The sequence below is a fragment of the Dicentrarchus labrax genome, unplaced genomic scaffold (assembly GCF_905237075.1).
Source record: "Dicentrarchus labrax unplaced genomic scaffold, dlabrax2021, whole genome shotgun sequence".
Classification (NCBI taxonomy): domain Eukaryota; kingdom Metazoa; phylum Chordata; class Actinopteri; family Moronidae; genus Dicentrarchus; species Dicentrarchus labrax.
In genome coordinates, this window is record NW_026136719.1 from 21,797,446 (window position 1) to 21,815,210 (window position 17,765).

Here is a 17,765-nt window from a genome sequence, read left to right on the forward strand (position 1 = left end):
AAATACGTCTTTTTCATGAAAAGAACAGTTTAACATTAGGGATCCAATCTACGTGGTTTAAGCGAAAGCGGAAGTTGTCGGAGGTGAACACTCTCGCCTCGCTTGTAGACTGTTTGTACAGCTGTTTCACGTTGCTAATATTCTGCGCAAGATGTCATCCACGATTTAGTTACATACAGGGCAACGATGCAAACTGGCCGCTGGACGATAAAGGGTTTCTTGTGTCTGTCTTTTGGATAAAAAGACTCCTGTGTTCGCCCACTATGCGGAGGCTCAACGACACCGAAGCCGTCCGCATAGGTCGTTTATAGCGGATATTTTATGGAAGGTGGGACGAGGGAGAGGTGGTGAGGCTGGGGAGTCGGGACATCGGCAGAGCTGGAGAGGAGCGTTAGCAAGCTAGCTTTCGTGACAGCAACGGCGATAACGGTGACTTTTCTGTACAACAGCCCGTAGTTCAGGTCATCATGGCTACGAATGGTAACAATGTAACGCCTGGGATGGGAGATATCATCCAGTTAAACGTCGGTGGGACAAGGTAAGCTTCGCCAACCGGACAGCCCGACAGATGATGGTCATCATTTGGGAAATTTGAGCTCTGGCTACGTACGTGTATGATGATATCTGCATGGCCAAGCAGCCATGGATGTAGCTGAAGTAGATAACACCACTCAAGGTTGTGTACTTCATCAGTACTCTTCATCATTCACTTTAACACTCTCTTCCTTTCGCGCGCGCGCGCACACACACACACACACACACACACACACACACACACACACACACACACACTATGGTGTTTCTTGATGTTTTAAATTGAACATATTCATACATCTGCATTATAACATTGGTGCGATTTAGTGATGAATTTCTTCAACAAGTTTTCATGAATGACATGCGTCTTGGTCAACAAATGATCCATCCACCATTTCCATGCTCATAAAGTGTCACTGACCTATACATGTTTCACTGTGTTTGTAATAAATGTGCTACTGTTGTGTCTTTATACTCTAGGTTCAGCACCTCCAGACAGACTCTGATGTGGATCCCAGACTCTTTCTTCTCAAGGTTAGTTAAATGTCCGCATTTTGACTTTAAAAGCTGATGGTGCATGGAATTGATCTGGAGAGTTTGTGCAAGTGTTAGTCCTACAACTAATGACAAGTCACATGAATGCTATGCAGGTTGAATTGTGAAATGTTATCTAGCAGCTCGACTAGATTAGATCTCTGATGAATCAATTGAATTATTTTAAGTGCAGTGTTAGATATTATGAAGAAGATTCGGCTGTGTATGGCAAAAATGGAACTGAATGTTTCTACATAACCACAGTGAGCGTTATAACACGTACATGAAGTATTTGAAACCAGGGACCCAGACCAGCATGAAATTAAATATACCTTCACTAGACTGCCCCTGAGACTAGACTTAATAAACTGTACAAGTACTATTGCTGCTGCATATAGGAATAGTACCAGAAACAGGTCAAAGTCATCCGGTCATGGGGCATTTGCAACTTGACAAAAAATGTATATTACATAATTAATGTTAAGTAGGGATGTTCCATCTTGCTTCATACTTCTACCATTCTGGTGATGGGAAATATCAGGAGATTACAATTAAGTAGAAGATCAACTCAGCTGCGTCACTTTTATAAATGTAAATGTTTTTTATTTTAATGAGGCAAACCTCTGGTTTTATATTCATCCAATATTCAATGTGAACACTGTGACAGTCAAATGCAAATTGTTGAATTAGCCAAAAAGTCATTTTTTCAATGCCAATGTGCTAAAAGCTTCCTAAGATACAGCAAAGCAAAAACAACACAGGGCATGCACTTTAAAGATGGGTAAAGAACAAAAACATATATACATATAGAGTGACATTAGCACACTAGAGTTGTAAACAGGCAGGAGATATACCGTAGATTGCAAGGGGGGAAATGCCATCCATTACAATATGGAGTATGTATGTTTGAGCTTATGTGAGCACATGTTTTGAGTGAGTTATTTAGGTGTGATTCCTGCTCTAGAGGGGAACCCGCTGTTGAAGGGAAACAGCTGATTGGGGCTGGGAAAATACCAGTCGTAACAAGCCCAAACACTGGACTGAGCTCGTAGTTTGACAACAGCTGACCAAGTAGTCAGTCTGTCTGCCAGTACACCTGTCTGCCTGCCTGCCTGTCAGTCTCATTGCCCCCAACTGTCTGCAGTGTACGGTCCATATAAAATAATCTGTCATACAAACTTGCAGTACATCCTGATGCAGCACTAATCTGTAGTAGTATAAAATCAAGTATTTTTTACCGTGCAAATAATTTGTGTTTACTTCAGGTAGTGGTAACACCGCTGGTAAGTGGAAATGGAGAAGAAGGGTTTGGGTTAACTGGAGAAGTGTGTGTGTGTGTGTGTGTGTGTGTTTTTCCAGTTTGCTGAGTGGAAGGATATCCACTCTTCGGGATGAAACTGGAGCTGTGAGTATAGCCTTTGTTGCGTCTTATTTGAAAACTAGGACAGCATCTGCCGGCCACATCTGAAAATTCTCTAAAAGTTTCCAGCAGATAGGACATGACATGAAATTGGTTCTGTTCTGATGCAACTTACTGAAATCTGACGCATTGCCCTAAGATTATGTGTATCCTCACAAACAAATTATTGTTAGATGAGACACTGTTTTGTACTGGTTTGTGTAGGACTACATTTACATTACAGATGAATAATTCAATCATTTTTGATTGACAGTTAAGATGTAAATTGTCACAAAGTTGTGAAACAGCCCATGGCAAAACTAGAAAAGTTATTCCATTTAGAGAGAAAAGCAGCAAATTCTCACGTTTGCGGGGCTGGAACATGCAGATGTCCTTTGCAACTTAAGTTATTACTGATTATCTAAATTGTTGTCAATTCATTTTCTTTTAATTCACCTAATCATCTCAGCACTATTTTTGTGTACGGTTCCTGCTCTGTTGTATTGATGTACATATTTTTACACCACTCGATTAAGCCCTGCATTTTACATCATAATATATGTTCCTCTGCTTCCAGATATTTATCGACAGAGACCCTACAGCTTTTGCCCCAATTTTAAATTTCCTCCGAACCAAAGAGTTGGACTTGCGGTAAGGAGTCACGACTCTATTCGGAAATTATCCATAAATGTTTATTTTATGAAGACATTGTGTTGACCAGGATCTTACACTATACTTATGCTGGTTTTTCCTCTGTAGGGGTGTCAACATCAGCATCCTGCGACATGAAGCAGAGTTTTACGGGATTACTCCTTTAGGTATGTTGCTGTACAGAGGTTGTGTAGGAAATGGAAGTAGCAGCTTTGTTCTTAGCACAAGTAGTGACACGTATAGACGTTATGGAAATGTCATAATGCACCTGCCTGTATATCAAGTATTGTCTGTAGCTAATACATTTTTGTCACAAGATTTGTCAGCAGTCTCTACATGTCTTTGGTATTGCATACCAGCAGAGAAGGAAAGGGAAATGTTGTCCTGTATTGTCAGATGTGGTTTTGGCTTCAAATACAGCTTGACCAAGGTCCAAATCCCATTACTGTTAGTTCCATGTACTTTAATGTTGTTTTACTTCCTGTTTCAGTGTTTGTAACTTCCCTGCAGTGTCTAATCTACTTGAATGGGAAAGTTACCTTTGTGACAACTGATAACCTGCCTAAAATCACAATATACACAGCAGTGCACATGATACAAAGATACAAAGCAAAGTGATCACATACAATTTAAAGTGTATTGCTCCATTTCAAAGACACGATCTAATCAGTAATGTTAAATCTCTCATTAACTTTGTAAAAATGACTAAAGAAAACACAAAATGAAGAAATACCATACAGCAAAAGGATGATCTATTATGATATGCGTCAATGAAAAAACTATACGAGCCAATGTATAGTCATGAGTAGATAAAATTTTTTATTTTTTCATATTTTGCAGCTATTAATAATTAGTCACTTATTCTTGTGTTTGTGTATGTGCATGTGTGCAGTACGGCGCCTGCTGCTCTGTGAGGAACTGGACCGTTCATCGTGTGGAAGTGTTCTCTTCCATGGTTACCTGCCGCCCCCAGGTAAAGATATGAAACTGAGCAATACAGAAAATGAACTGAAAATAGAGTAAAACCAATTAACCGTGAACAGAATATTGTACAGATGTTCCAAAAGCAGTTGCTAAATGACTAAATCCAAATTATAGTTATTCATCTTGGTGTATCTTTGCTTGACAGCCATCCCTGCCCGCAAGTTGAGCCCTGCCTCAGCAGCCACTGGCTCCTCCTCTGATGAGCGGCCGGGTCCAGGTGGAGCAGAGGGCTTCACCCGCGTTGGTCCCCCTCCTCACCCTTCCCTCTCTGGCCCACCTGGAACAGATGACAACCACAAACTGGGTGAGTAATCCATCTCTATATAAGTTTCATCTTATCTTAGCATAAAAAAGCAAGCAGCAAATGTATCAATGACTGTTATTTTGACAGTCACCCTGGTAGAGAAAAGAAAGGTATATGCCTGTTTCGTTGACTTCAAAAAAGCCTTTGATTCCATCTGGCATGAGGGCCTTTTCTATAGGCTACTTGAAAGTGGCATTGGAGGAAAAACATATGATCTGATTAAGAACATGTATACAAAAAGTGAATGTGCCGTAAAGATTGGAAACAAACAAACAGCGTTCTTCTCCCAGGGCCGGGGAGTGAGGCAGGGATGCAATCTCAGTCCAATTCTCTTCAATCTATATATCAGTGAATTAGCGAACCAACTAGAGCGTTCCACGGCACCTGGCCTCACCCTGAACGACACAGGGATCAGAGGTCTGCTATATGCAGATGACTTAGTGTTGCTTTCACCTACTAAAGGAGGTTTGCAGCAGCACCTTAATCTCCTGCAGAGATTTTGTCAGACCTTGGCCCTGACAGTAAACACAGCAAAGACTAAGATAATGATCTTTCAGAAACAATACAGAAATCAGGTTACACACAATTTCTGTTTAGACACCACTAAATTACAACATACAAAAAACTACACTTACCGTGGCCTCAACATTACATACACAGGAAACCTCAACATGGCTGTGAAAGTCTCTGAGGGACAAACCACGGACACGCCCTGTAACAAAAACTCACCACAATCAAGAAATATCATTAAGAACATGTTTTCCATTTTCTGACTAGATTTCAGCTTGATCTGATCATCCTACTAGGAGTAGAACATGGAAGTATATAAAAATGACATTTCCTTTCACCACTAGGTGGCGCTCGCACTTTTACTGAATATTATCACATACACGTGTTCAGGGCGGGACTCTTATCAGACATGTGAAGTTTGGAGCTGATTGGACAATGTACACTCAAGTTATAGCAAATTCGTGTTTTGTGGTCGGTACATCAAAATTTCCCGCCACGCTACAGACACGCCCCCTCACCGCAGTCATCACATATAATCAACAATGTGTTTTGCATTTTATTTTAGGTGGCGCTCTGACAATTACCGAACATTATCACATTGACGTGTTCAGGGCGGGACTCTTATCGAACATGTGAAGTTTCGTTGCAGTCGGATCATGTACGCAGAAGTTATGACGAATCCCTCTTTTATGGCGAAGGTTTGAAATTGGATGCCACGGGACGCCACGCCACGGGCACAATGTTGGACGAAAAAAACTGACTGCACTGACCAATTTTGAAGTTCATCCAGTAGAACCTGTAGGAGGAGTTAGTTAAAATAGAAGCCCTGAAATGCCAAAAATGACATCACAGTGTGACATTCGTTCAAAATGGCCAACTTTGACGGCACGCCACGGACACGCCCTTCAACGTACAGTCAAAAAATGAACAGCGTTCATTCAGCACCATGTTTTGACTGCACTGACCAATTTTGAAGCAGATCCGATAAATTCCCTAGGAGGAGTTCGTTCAAATACAAGCCCAAAAAGTCAAAATGACTTAGACATTTGGCGGCGCCCGTGCACGGGGACAATGTCATATCGGTATTTTAGCTACGTTTGAATTTTGTGCAAATTTTCATGGCATTTTGAGCATGTTGCGGGGGCCAAATATGCGGTCGAAGTCCCAGAGGTATAATAATAATTCCTAGAGGAACAATAGGGTCCTTGAACTTGTTAGTGCTCGGTCCCTAATAATGAATTTGATAAATGGGACAAAACAATCATAGAATCTTTCCACACCGAGTTCTGTAAGAGCATCCTGCAGGTGCAGAGAAAAACACCAAATAATCTGTGCAGAGCAGAGCTCGGCCAATACCCCATCCTACTAAAAATACAGAAAAGATCAATTAAATTTTACAATCACTTAAAATCCGTTAACCCCCAGACATACCATCACAAAGCCCTAACATACCAGGAGCTGAAACCAGAGAACAGTCCCCTCAGCCAGCTGGTCCTGAGGCTCTCTGCAGTAACATGTCCCCAACAGCCTCAGGACAGCAACACCAACTCATTCAGACCAAACCCAATTATCAACAAGCAAAAAGGAAAAAAATATATTGAATACTAGAAAGAAACGACCAGAACATAAAGTAAATTACAATGTTGAAGAATTCATACTGGCAAATTACCTGAGCACAATAAAATGTCCTAAACTAAGAAAAATGTTGACAATGTACAGACTGAGTGAGCACAGCCTCAGACAGACAGAACTGGCTACCAGAAGAGGGGAGACTGTGCTCCCAGTGTGACAGAGGACAGGTAGAGACAGAGCTGCACTTTCTAACCTCATGCCCTAAATATAAAACCTTAAGAGAAAAACACTTCGCAAACATTTCCCAAATATACCCCGATTTCGAATTTATATCAGACACACAGAAACTCCCCTATTTACTGGGAGAAATGCCCAAATGTCCAATAATTGCAGCAAAATATGTCTCCTCATGCCACAAACTGAGGACAACCAGTGGAAACTCAGATGGATAAATATATAAAATAATTTTTTTTTTAGTTGTTGTTTTTTTAAAAATTATTATTATTATTATTTTACTTTTTATTAACACACACAAACAACTTTTACTGTTTTATTTACTTATTTAATGAAATGTATGAAATTGTTCTTATTATGTAACTTATTTGTAACTTTGGCAATATTTTTGTTTTACACTCATGCCAATAAAGCTGAGAGAGAGAGAGAGAGAGAGAGAGAGAGAGAGAGAGAGAGAGAGAGAGAGAGAGAGAGAGAGAGAGAGAGAGAGAGAGAGAGAGAGAGAGGGGGAGAGAGAGAGAGAGAGAGAGAATATAGTAGATTTACTGTTTATGCTCTTCCACATCTGTGTGTGCTTGTGTTTCTGTGCGTGTGCATTAATGCTGGAGCTAATGTGACCTGACACATCCTTTTAGTGCGCTGACTGAGGTAGCCTACTTTCACATCGGCCTACTCTCTGTTGAGGATAACATCAGACAATATAGTGAGCTACAGTAAACAAAGAGTGTCTGTGCTCTGGACTGATGGAGAAGAATTTGGGATTGGAGGAATTTGGGATTGGAGTTTTATATCATGCAATAATTTGAAATTAAATTGACATTTGAATCACTGCCTTCATTTCTATTTCATTCAGCAGTTCGGATAATGACAAAAGTGAAGTTAAAACAAAATGGAAATTCAGTCAGATTATCAGGCTATGAAAGTAGTGTGTTTATTTGTATTTCATGTGTGTGTGTTTGTTTGTTTGTGTAGGTCCTGTGGTTGACCCCAGGAAGGTGCTGATTATAACGGGACACCACAACTGGATTGTAGCAGCTTATGCACATTTTGTCATCTGCTATAGGTAATACTGCCACAACGTGATTGGTTAAAACATTTACCATCCACTCTATAGTTCGTAACAGGGAGACGTTAAATTATTAATGAAGATGGAGTCATTATCTGTTGTGTCTCATATTTCTCACTAAATGTTCTTATACCTGTACCAGTACAAAAGGTGTCATCTTTGGCTCAATATCTATAACGGAAAAAGCCTGAAAAAATCTAAGTGGAATTGATAAAGGGCAAATATATAGAAGTAAACAAAGGTGTCAACTTGGTCAGGTCACATGTCAGTGTGTGTTGTCCACAACCGTATGAAGGCTCATAGGACTTTGACACGGATAGGATGAAAAAAGTTATAAAAGCATTCCTCCTCTTTGATAAACTGTCCTTATCATTTCAGTTATGAAACACTGTTGATCCTTTGAGTAAGAATAAAAGCAGAGGGAAATGTTTGCTCATGTGTGCTCTTGTTACAGGATAAAGGAATCTTCTGGATGGCAGCAGGTGTTTTCCTCCCCCTACCTTGACTGGACCATTGAACGCATCGCGCTTAACGCCAAGGTGGTTGGCGGCCCGCATGGAGACAAGGACAAGATGGTGGCCGCCGCCTCTGAAAGCAGTATCATCCTCTGGAGCATCCAAGATGGAGGCAGCGGCAATGAGATAGGTAAAGAGATAATTACTGCATGCTTCCTACCGACCGTACAGGAGAATCAGGAAGAGCTCTCTAAATCTGTACAGAATAATGCCACTTAAACCAGAAACATTTATTTTAAAACATATTTCACACATTAATTGCACTAGGGAAAGGGAATTAAATATATAGGTCAGAGGCACAAAAAAATCCTCCAACTTCACATCATGGCTTCAGTCACTGGTATGCACACACAAGAAGTATCTAAACTGGATATAACGACAACAAGGTGGCAAGGAGTGATGTGCCTTGAATTATTATTTTCTTTTATGCACGTTATTTCATAATTATTATGTTATTTTATGCAGTCTCTGTGACTTGGCCTTCACCCTCCACCTACTTTACCCCTGGCTACAAATGTACACTAACTCTTATCTCTCCCCACCACCACAGGTGTATTCAGTCTCGGTGTACCTGTTGATGATCTCTTCTTCATCGGGAACCAGCTGGTGGCTACAAGCCATACAGGGAAGGTTGGGGTGTGGAATGCCGTCACACAGCACTGGCAGGTAGGAGGGGCATGTGAGTGTGTGTTTCTCTTCCATGTGTGTGTTTTACTAAGTGAGCGAACATCAGCAGATGTTTGTATACTGTGTGCTTGTATTTGACTTTATTGAACGTGCAGCGCTTTCAAACACTGTACCGTGAGATCACGTTTTTGTGTGTGTGTGTTAGGTTCAAGACGTGGTTCCTATTACCAGTTGTGACACAGCAGGATCCTTCCTACTACTGGGCTGTAACAATGGATCTATCTACTACATAGGTACACGCATTTATACACACAAACACATGCATACACCCAGAGTTAGCTTCTGTCTGTCACTCAGTTTACTGGATGTGTTTTGTTCTTTACAAGAAAGTGATATGGTACAACAAATGACAGCCTTTTCATAGATTATCTAAAGGATTGTGAGTCAATAAGGGGATTGAATACTGTATCTAGATTTAATAAAAATCAAACCTGTCAAACTTCAGCACATTCATATTTTGTCTTGTTCATTTCAGACATGCAAAAGTTTCCACTGAGGATGAAGGATAATGATCTTCTAGTGACAGAGCTTTATCACGACCCTTCAAATGATGCCATCACTGCGCTGTCTGTCTACCTCACGCCTAAGACCAGTCAGTGCAGTTTTTTTTCTCCATGCTTATTTTTCTCCTCTAAAAAAGAAAATTGACTTAAAAATACACCACCTCTTGTTTCCCTCCCTCAGTTTCACCTCCTGGGATATAAACAGGCCGTTTTTGGATGTAACATAAATCACAGTTACTAACCTGTATTAAAACGTTCTGTCCTCTCTGTGCTCTCAGGTGTGAGTGGGAACTGGATAGAGATAGCCTACGGGACTAGCAGCGGTGCGGTCAGAGTGATCGTGCAACACCCGGAGACAGTGGGATCGGGTCCCCAGCTCTTTCAGACCTTCACAGTGCACAGAAGCCCAGTGACAAAGATTATGCTGTCTGAGAAACATCTGGTATCAGGTGAGGAAGGTGTAACATGCAGGAGGGGTTAAACAGACAGTTTCCCTGCTGATAGAGGGAACTCGGTAATGGAGGAATATACTAGACAATGGCACATGTGCAGACTGTTGACACATTCTAATAATCTCTTGTTCATTGTGTTCTCTGTTACGCACCTGGGTGTATACCTGTGATGGAAAAATGATGTGGTTGTTTGTGGTTGTTTTTGTTCTGTGTGTGTTAGTGTGTGCGGACAACAACCACGTTCGGACGTGGACAGTGACCCGGTTCAGAGGGATGATCTCCACCCAGCCAGGCTCCACTCCACTGGCTTCCTTCAAAATACTGTCCCTGGAGGAGACAGAGAGCCACGGGAGCTACTGCTCTGGGAATGATATAGGTGGGTAAAGAAGAGAAGATGCAAAGAATCTGAAGAAAACTGAAAGATTTATGTGAAGGATGGATGCAGTTATAATTATAGTGGAGAACTGGTGTTGTCTGATACTGTGCTTGGAACAGACAAACAGGTTTGGGAGTGACATTTAACGGTTAGATCTTAGTTTTGCATTCAAATTCTGTAGATAGCAGGTACACTATGTGCAGATTTGAATATGTGTGTTTCCAGCTGTTCTCCCTATCTGCGTTTTTAACTGTAACTTGATCAAAGAGCTGGTTCATTGCCTGAAAGAGCCACAATCATGCACACATCACTTGCAAAAGAGGACAAATCGAGTATTAATAATTATTTTCAAAATGGTCAAGCACCCTAGTTTTGTGTTCTACTAAATGTTTGATGTGCAGGTAGAGACTAAGTGTTTTCTGCTCTTAGGTCCATTTGGAGAGAGAGACGATCAGCAGGTTTTCATACAGAAGGTGATCCCCATCACCAACAAACTGTTTGTGAGACTGTCATCTACTGGAAAGAGGTAGAATATTCTCAACCTGTCTTTCTCTTTCACTTTTTGCTCCTCTGACCTTTATGGAACTGTCTTTTATTGTCACTAAATTTCTTTCTATTCAACTTATCTGTAAGCTGTTGGTACTGTCTATTTGCATGCTAACATGTTAGAGTGTGTGTGTGTGTGTGTGTGTGTGTGTGTGTGTGTGTGTGTGTGTGTGTGTGTGGCGCGCTTGTAAGGATCTGTGAAGTGCAGTCAGTGGACGGGACCACCATCTCTTGCTTCATGGTACGGGAGTGTGAGGGTTCGAGTCGGATGGGGTCGCGACCTCGGCGCTATCTATTCACCGGTCATGGCAACGGCAGCATCCAGATGTGGGACCTGACCACTGCAATGGACACTGCTAACAAAGGAGAGGAGAAGAGAGAAGGTGAGGAAATATCAGTGGAAGAAGGAGGGGAGGTTGAGAGAGAGAGATAGTGTGTTAATGGGAGAAGTGATGAAAAACAACAGGACTGAAAGCAAGAATGTCTATGGCTGCATTTAATAACCTAGAAAAAACATTAAATATTCTGAATAGACTGATTCTATGATTAAATGTAATAGTTTGTTTTGATGAAATACTGTGTGTGTTTGATAGATGTAGGTGGGCCTACAGAAGAGGAGCTGCTGCAGCTGTTGGACCAATGCGACCTGAGCACCTCCCGCTGTGCTACACCAAATATTAGCCCTGCCCCATCTGTGCTGCACCACACACGCCTCAGAGAGTCCTGCTCGAGGTTAGAGAGAACATTCACACACAACACATTAAAGGCAAACAGATGGACACACATGCAAAATAAGGAAGCAATCAACTATGGCCAACATTTCACCTTCCTAACTCTGTCACTACAGATACATCCGTACATACATTTATGTTTGTGTCAATACCGTAATCCCAATAAATAAGATAATCTTACCTGTTTCATTCACCTTCATGTCTTTCAGTCTGCAGTTACAGGCCCCAGAGCCCATTCCTGAGAGCCAGGCTACTTATGGAGCTGTGCGACCCTACAGAGAGAGCCCCCTGCTGGCCCGTGCCAGACGAACAGAGTCCTTCCATAGCTACCGGTAAAATAATGTTTGTCTCACTGTACAGATACATTATGCAGATGCAGATAGATCAATCCCAAACCAGGAGTCAGGACTCCTAGTTTTAAAATACAGTATACAATAATCTGATTGTGTTGGAAAATTTGTCTCTGTCTGCATTTTGTTCGTTTATCTTTCCACCTGTAACTGACTCCATCCATCTATCTGTTTGTAGAGACTTCCAGAACTTCAGCCTGAGTCGAGGTATCCTGGACAGCACAGGTCAGACGTCCACACAGGGCCCCGGCCAGACCGCTGACGCCCGCCGTTCACTCTGTGACTTTGGGCCTGAGGACAGTGAGAGGAGAGCCACAGCTATGGAGTTCTGGGCTTGCCGAACAGCCGGTTCAAGCTCTACAAATAATATCGGGGCTATGATGACAGCTGGCGTTTCCGGGGTGAAGGCAGAAGGCAATCAAGAGTTTCCACGGCAACCTCCCGACAGCCCGATTCCTGGAGGCGACGTCAGGCGAAAGGTGCACCCACAACCAGAGGAGGGAGAGGGATCAGGGGGAGACGGCGCGAAGGCGGAGGGAGGTGTTAGGAAGAGGGGAGTACTAGAAGGAGGCTTTCTGGGGAGGAAGAGGGCTCCCCCAGTGCCCCACCTCTCCTCCCTCCCCTCTGGATCTGATGGCGGTGGCAGCGACTCATCTTCCAACGCCTCCCCCTCCCCAACTAAACTTGCTTCCTCCACATCACCGCGACACAGGAAGCTGGCCCCTGAGCTGTCCAATCAGGACAGCAGCCTGTGACACACCATGTGTCCACCAGCCTTTTCTTTTCTTCACCCTAATCAGAGGAGTCATCTTGTGGAGGCTTCCTGTAGGTGCATGTGGGAGATGAGGCCTGGATATCTCAGTGGAGAAGGAATGTGGCTTGAGCTACAGGAAACTACTTCAATTGCTTATACTCCACTTTTCACCCCACCCTAACAACGTTTGTTTTTATTCTTTTGTTGTTGTTTTTTTTGATGGCTCATGATGTAACTGGATAAAGGACCTTCTTCTGTGGGGACTCACACACAAGATGCTAACATGTTTGAATGAGTCTATGTCTCAGGATGAGTCTTCTTAACTCAGTTTGCTCCATACGCTGAAAAACTTTTATTTAAATCTTTTTTTTAATTTAACTTAGTGGAATCCAAACATTGGTGTCATACTTTCAACGACACAATCTGACATCAAGAAGCAGTCATAACATCCAAATGCTGACAGCATGCCATCTCATCAACCAGGGCAGGAATGCATTTTGTTTTTGAATTGTTTTTTAAGATTTTACCTTCTATCACACATACTATCTCAGTTTGCTTCGGGTTGTCTTAACAGATAGTGAGGGTGGTACTTTGAGGCATAAATCGGATGGCAGTATGGCTGTTCAGATCATCCTGGAGAACTGCTGAAATTGGTTTCTCTCACTGTGTTGAAGTTGTTCATTCTACATCTTAACAAACATACAGTAACTACAGGAGCATGCAAACGTCTGTTTGGCCAGGAAAAGGCGTGTCGTTGCTGCCTGTCTGGTGGAAGCACAAGCTTTTGGCCACTGATTTGGAGATTGAATCAGTAACTCATCAAGGTTCATCACAAAAAAAAAAATCAAGCAAAAAAGCACAGTACTAGTAATCGAATAGAAACACTATCCAGGGAGTGCTTTATCTTCTGAGAACCTTAAACAGCTAATTGAATTAACAAAGGCACAGCTTCAATTTTTATCAGAAGTGTTTTTTTGACCTGTAGTCTGGTGGGAATGACTTTGTTCAAAATCAGACCTAAATTATTTAAGCTTACACGAAACATCTGCTTTGGAACAAAATGTAAAATTTTAGAAACTTGAGACTAACTTCAAGTTTCACAAAAAAATATAAAATTTTACAAAGATAGAAAACAGAAAAAATAGCAACTCCTTACATTTGTGAAGCTGAGCCAGCACAGTTAAAATTTTTGTCCATTATATTTTGGGTGATTATCCAAACAAACTAATAGTTTGAGCACTAGTTCCATATAGATTTATCAAAAAGATCAGGCCCCCTTAGGAAGACAGAACTCGTGATGATGTCAAGTGTCTCTGACAGTATGTGTAATTCGTCGTTTAGTGAATTTTTACTTAAACTTACATTAAACATGTTACCCTAGCTAGAATCTTGGCAGCTACTTGAATCCTAATGCTGCAGCCAGAGACACAACGGTTATTGTTTGACACTAAAAGCCAACAGTCAGCAAGCAGTAAAGTCATTTTGCAGCTCCAGCAATGCAGTAAAACCTTCCTGGGGTTGTTGTTTGACGGCTCAATGACAACTATGCAACAGTGGAGTTAAGATGCAGAACTTCCAAACTAACGCGGCTAACAAGGCTTCAGGACAGGCAAACTGCATTATTATCATTGTACTAACGGTAGCATAAAAGCCTCCTTGCTCTTCAACAAAGGCAAAAAAAAATGGAAACTGTCCTGCGCAACATGTGACAAGCAGTGTATTGGCCTTTTTCACAGCAGACAGTTTGACTTGCAGGAAAGGCACAGGTGAATGTGATGGCCCAGTTACATCAAGTGCCCCAGTAAGCCATGACAGTGAGCCAGCATGCACAATACCAGGACCCTGGAACTAGCTCACCTATATGGAATGCAATCATTATCAATTACAACTGTGCTTTTCCTGCCACGGCGAACCATTTGCATGAAACATCTGTTAATGTGAGTTTGAATACGAATTAGCGGCACACAGCTGGAGCCTTTCAGTCAGTGTTTTAATTTATTTCGGAGATTGAAGATCACATTCACGCAGTAATGGAATCAACTTCAGCGACATTTATACAGAAATCTGTTTTTAGTGCTTTGTGGTATATACAGTATAAGGACCTTTATGACCTTGATGTCTAAACAAAGACAGTTCACACAGTTAGAAAAAGCAGTGGTGCCTGTGCGAGATCACACTAACTATTACTATTATTTATATTTTATTTTTTTACAATATCACAATTTAACTACACTCAACTCAGAACTCAAAAGGACCTACACTACATCACTTTACTCCCTTTGAAACAGATTTTAATGTGTCTTGTTTTGGATGACTGTTGCAGTGCCTTATTTAACTCGTTTGACGGTTATCAGCCTGTTTGTGTGTTTTCATTGAAAAGGATTCTGACCAAAGGCTTGTGAAGACTGAGCTCATTTTTGAGCCCCATAACGGACCTGTCCACTCTTGGCTGTGGCTGGAATTGCCTCACGACACATTTACATCAGGCCAAATTAGATTTCATTAATGGTCACTTGAATTGATAGGCATTACATATTAAATTATCAGCATCTATTGTAAACTGTAAATAATCTTGACGTAGATTAAAACTGGAAATTCCATCCTTCCTCCCAACACCTGGGGATTTTTTTTAAAATCTGTAGCTTGTTCTTTGTAGTTTGAGGAGAACCAACTCATGCTCTGTAGGAAACAATGCACCTTGGTTCTGATATAGTTGTGAAGGCCTAAAAGGACAGCTCAAAAATGGCAGCAACCTTAATTAGTTGAACTTGTTTATTATTTACCGTTCGACCCATCAGATCCCCTGTGAGATTTCCACTAGCTGTTTGTTTGGGATAAGTTAAAGAAACCAGCCCAGCTCTTGATCTACGGTACTTTTTTTATAAGCATTGTGGGGACAACTGTAAAAATTGGTGACGGTAAAAATAACGAGAAAAACTATCCTGAAATGTTATTTATACTTTGCCAAATCCAGCAGCTATATAACCTCTTTTGAAGTAGTGTTTAGCACTTTGCTTATCATTTTAATTTTAAAAGATGAACTGACCGCGTGGTCCCTGCTTGTACAAAGATGTACATTTTGATACACTCATTTACTGTATGGAAACAGACATACATATTCAAAACAAAATCCTAATAATGGATGCATTGATGTGTGTTGATACTTACACTGTTGTTCTTTACATATTGTTGATAATCATATAATGCCTATATTGATATCACCATGCTTTGGACCTAACTGCATTTGCACTTGCACTATTAAGACTAATATTAAAAGTAACTTGCTAGTGTTTATTTTACATATGAAAACAAACTATATAGTTTAATGGGTATTTCTGCACATAACTGTTTGTCTGTCCTTATCTGTTGTTCCTCAGTTCCTCTCTGGCTATGTTTACATTTTATTACAGCCAGATTCTAGTGAGCTAAAATGAAGACCTATCTGTATGTCACTGTTTTACATTGTGTATGTTTTAAAGTGTTGCATTATGTTGTAATATTATTTACAGTTGCCTACAGTACTGACCCATGATCAAATATAATGTTGACATTGAACTTTCAGAGTCTCAGTGTTCGTGCATTTTAAACTACAACTGTGTTCACTAAAACTCTCAGAACTGGACATTTTTACTTTCTTGAACTCTCATAAGATTAAGATGTTAATGCACAGTGATGAAATAAAGTTGTATTGTCATTTTTCCATTCTGAAGAAGACAGCAAACATTCAGATCATTCAAATTTGTATTAGTCCAAAGCTGAAACATGATTGTTCCAGGACCATTAACTTCACTCTGGACTTCCAGGAAAATGTCATCAAAAATATTTGGGATGTGAAAAGAAACCAAACAAACCATCAGTGCTCATGGTAATTGATTTTATAGTAGTTCAAGTTTAAATTTTGACCTTTAGAACTAGACTCAGTAAGAGGGGAAATCAGGCTGAAACAAATGCTGTCAGTCACTGCTGATTCTTTAGCACTCAGTTTGTGTGGATAACCAGCCAGAGTGCACAATTTTTGTTTTGTTTGAGCGTCACAGAGGTGTGTATGTGTGTATGTGTCTCCCCAGCGCTTCATTTCACTAACCTTCCCGTTCAGACAGTCTCCTCTCTCTGAGACGCCGTCTGTCGTCATCGTGATTTATGAGTTTAATAAAACCCTGTGTGTGTGTGTAGCTCAGGGCCATACTGTCCCTTACAATCACTCCACAAGCTCTCTTTTCACAACCTCTCCCTCCCTCCGTGGCTGACAATAGCTGTGAATGTGGCTGTGAATGTTTTAGAAGTGCCCTTGTCAGACTGGTGTCCTTGAGTGAGGGCATGGTTGTTACTGCCACTTTGTTAATTTCAAACTTGCCTTGATGTTCCCTTAAGGGACGCAGGAGCAAAACTAAATTACTGCTGCATGGTTTTGATGGAGATACAGCCACTCTGTGTGTTTGTGTGGTAACTACATCTCCGTACAGCTGATAGCACAACTGTGTTTTACCAACTCAGCAGAAACGGACTGAAATGGCGTTTTATCTTCAGCTAGATCACCATGACCAGCCTGAGTCTCTATGAGAAACAACTTTATGATGTAGCATCTAGTAGCATTAAATATATCTCAGTTGTGGCCCTAAGTGTGTTCCTCACACACACACACACACACACACACACACACAGTATTTTGCTTTCGTAATTGTATATCTCCAAGTTTTTATTTAAACTGAGGCACACCATTAACATCACCATGGAACAAATATTCATGTCCTACAGCGCTTTTATGTCCTCATACACTGATATTACATTGAACATGGAATCGGTAAGTTTGTGTGTCTAATACTGACATCTCCTCTGTTCTCCATGGAGTAAAGCAACATTAAAGGGCTACAAGCTGTGTTTAATTTATTTTTCACAGGAACGCTCCCCTCATTTTTGTTCTTTAAAAGAAAGTGGAAAATAAATGTTGCATAAATCTATAAACACTATGCTAGAAATAACATGATGAAAGGATCCTTGTCATGAAATTTAACCTTGAAGATTCGTAGATGTAGGTACTAGAGGTGTGTGATTCTTGGATAACT

General features: G+C 41.0%; 1 protein-coding gene across 2 annotated transcripts; it reads left to right on the top strand.

The window, feature by feature from the left end:
* The first annotated feature begins 125 nt into the window (after positions 1-125).
* Positions 126-16,414, top strand: kctd3 (potassium channel tetramerization domain containing 3). 2 transcript variants are annotated; one of them, XM_051379324.1, is made up of 19 exons: positions 126-538; positions 1,015-1,068; positions 2,428-2,473; positions 3,045-3,118; positions 3,227-3,285; positions 4,011-4,091; positions 4,248-4,406; positions 7,695-7,785; positions 8,243-8,433; positions 8,854-8,969; positions 9,136-9,223; positions 9,466-9,582; positions 9,772-9,942; positions 10,166-10,321; positions 10,751-10,847; positions 11,060-11,250; positions 11,461-11,599; positions 11,808-11,930; positions 12,127-16,414. In XM_051379324.1, exons 1-19 carry the CDS (start codon positions 468-470, stop codon positions 12,701-12,703), a joined length of 2,601 nt encoding a protein of 866 aa, XP_051235284.1. In that variant the 5' UTR covers positions 126-467; the 3' UTR covers positions 12,704-16,414. The 2 variants fall into 2 exon arrangements, with proteins under 2 accessions (XP_051235284.1, XP_051235285.1); XM_051379325.1 differs by having other exon boundaries at positions 446-676.
* Positions 16,415-17,765: the final 1,351 nt, after the last annotated feature.

Bases quoted from the DNA above. Each gene is read 5' to 3' on its own strand.
- kctd3 (XM_051379324.1), top strand. From the start codon at position 468: ATGGCTACGAATGGTAACAATGTAACGCCTGGGATGGGAGATATCATC. The intron at 2,474-3,044 runs GTGAGTATAGCC...CTCTGCTTCCAG, and splicing joins TTCGGGATGAAACTGGAGCT to ATATTTATCGACAGAGACCC. The intron at 11,251-11,460 runs GTGAGGAAATAT...TGTGTTTGATAG, and splicing joins AGGAGAGGAGAAGAGAGAAG to ATGTAGGTGGGCCTACAGAA.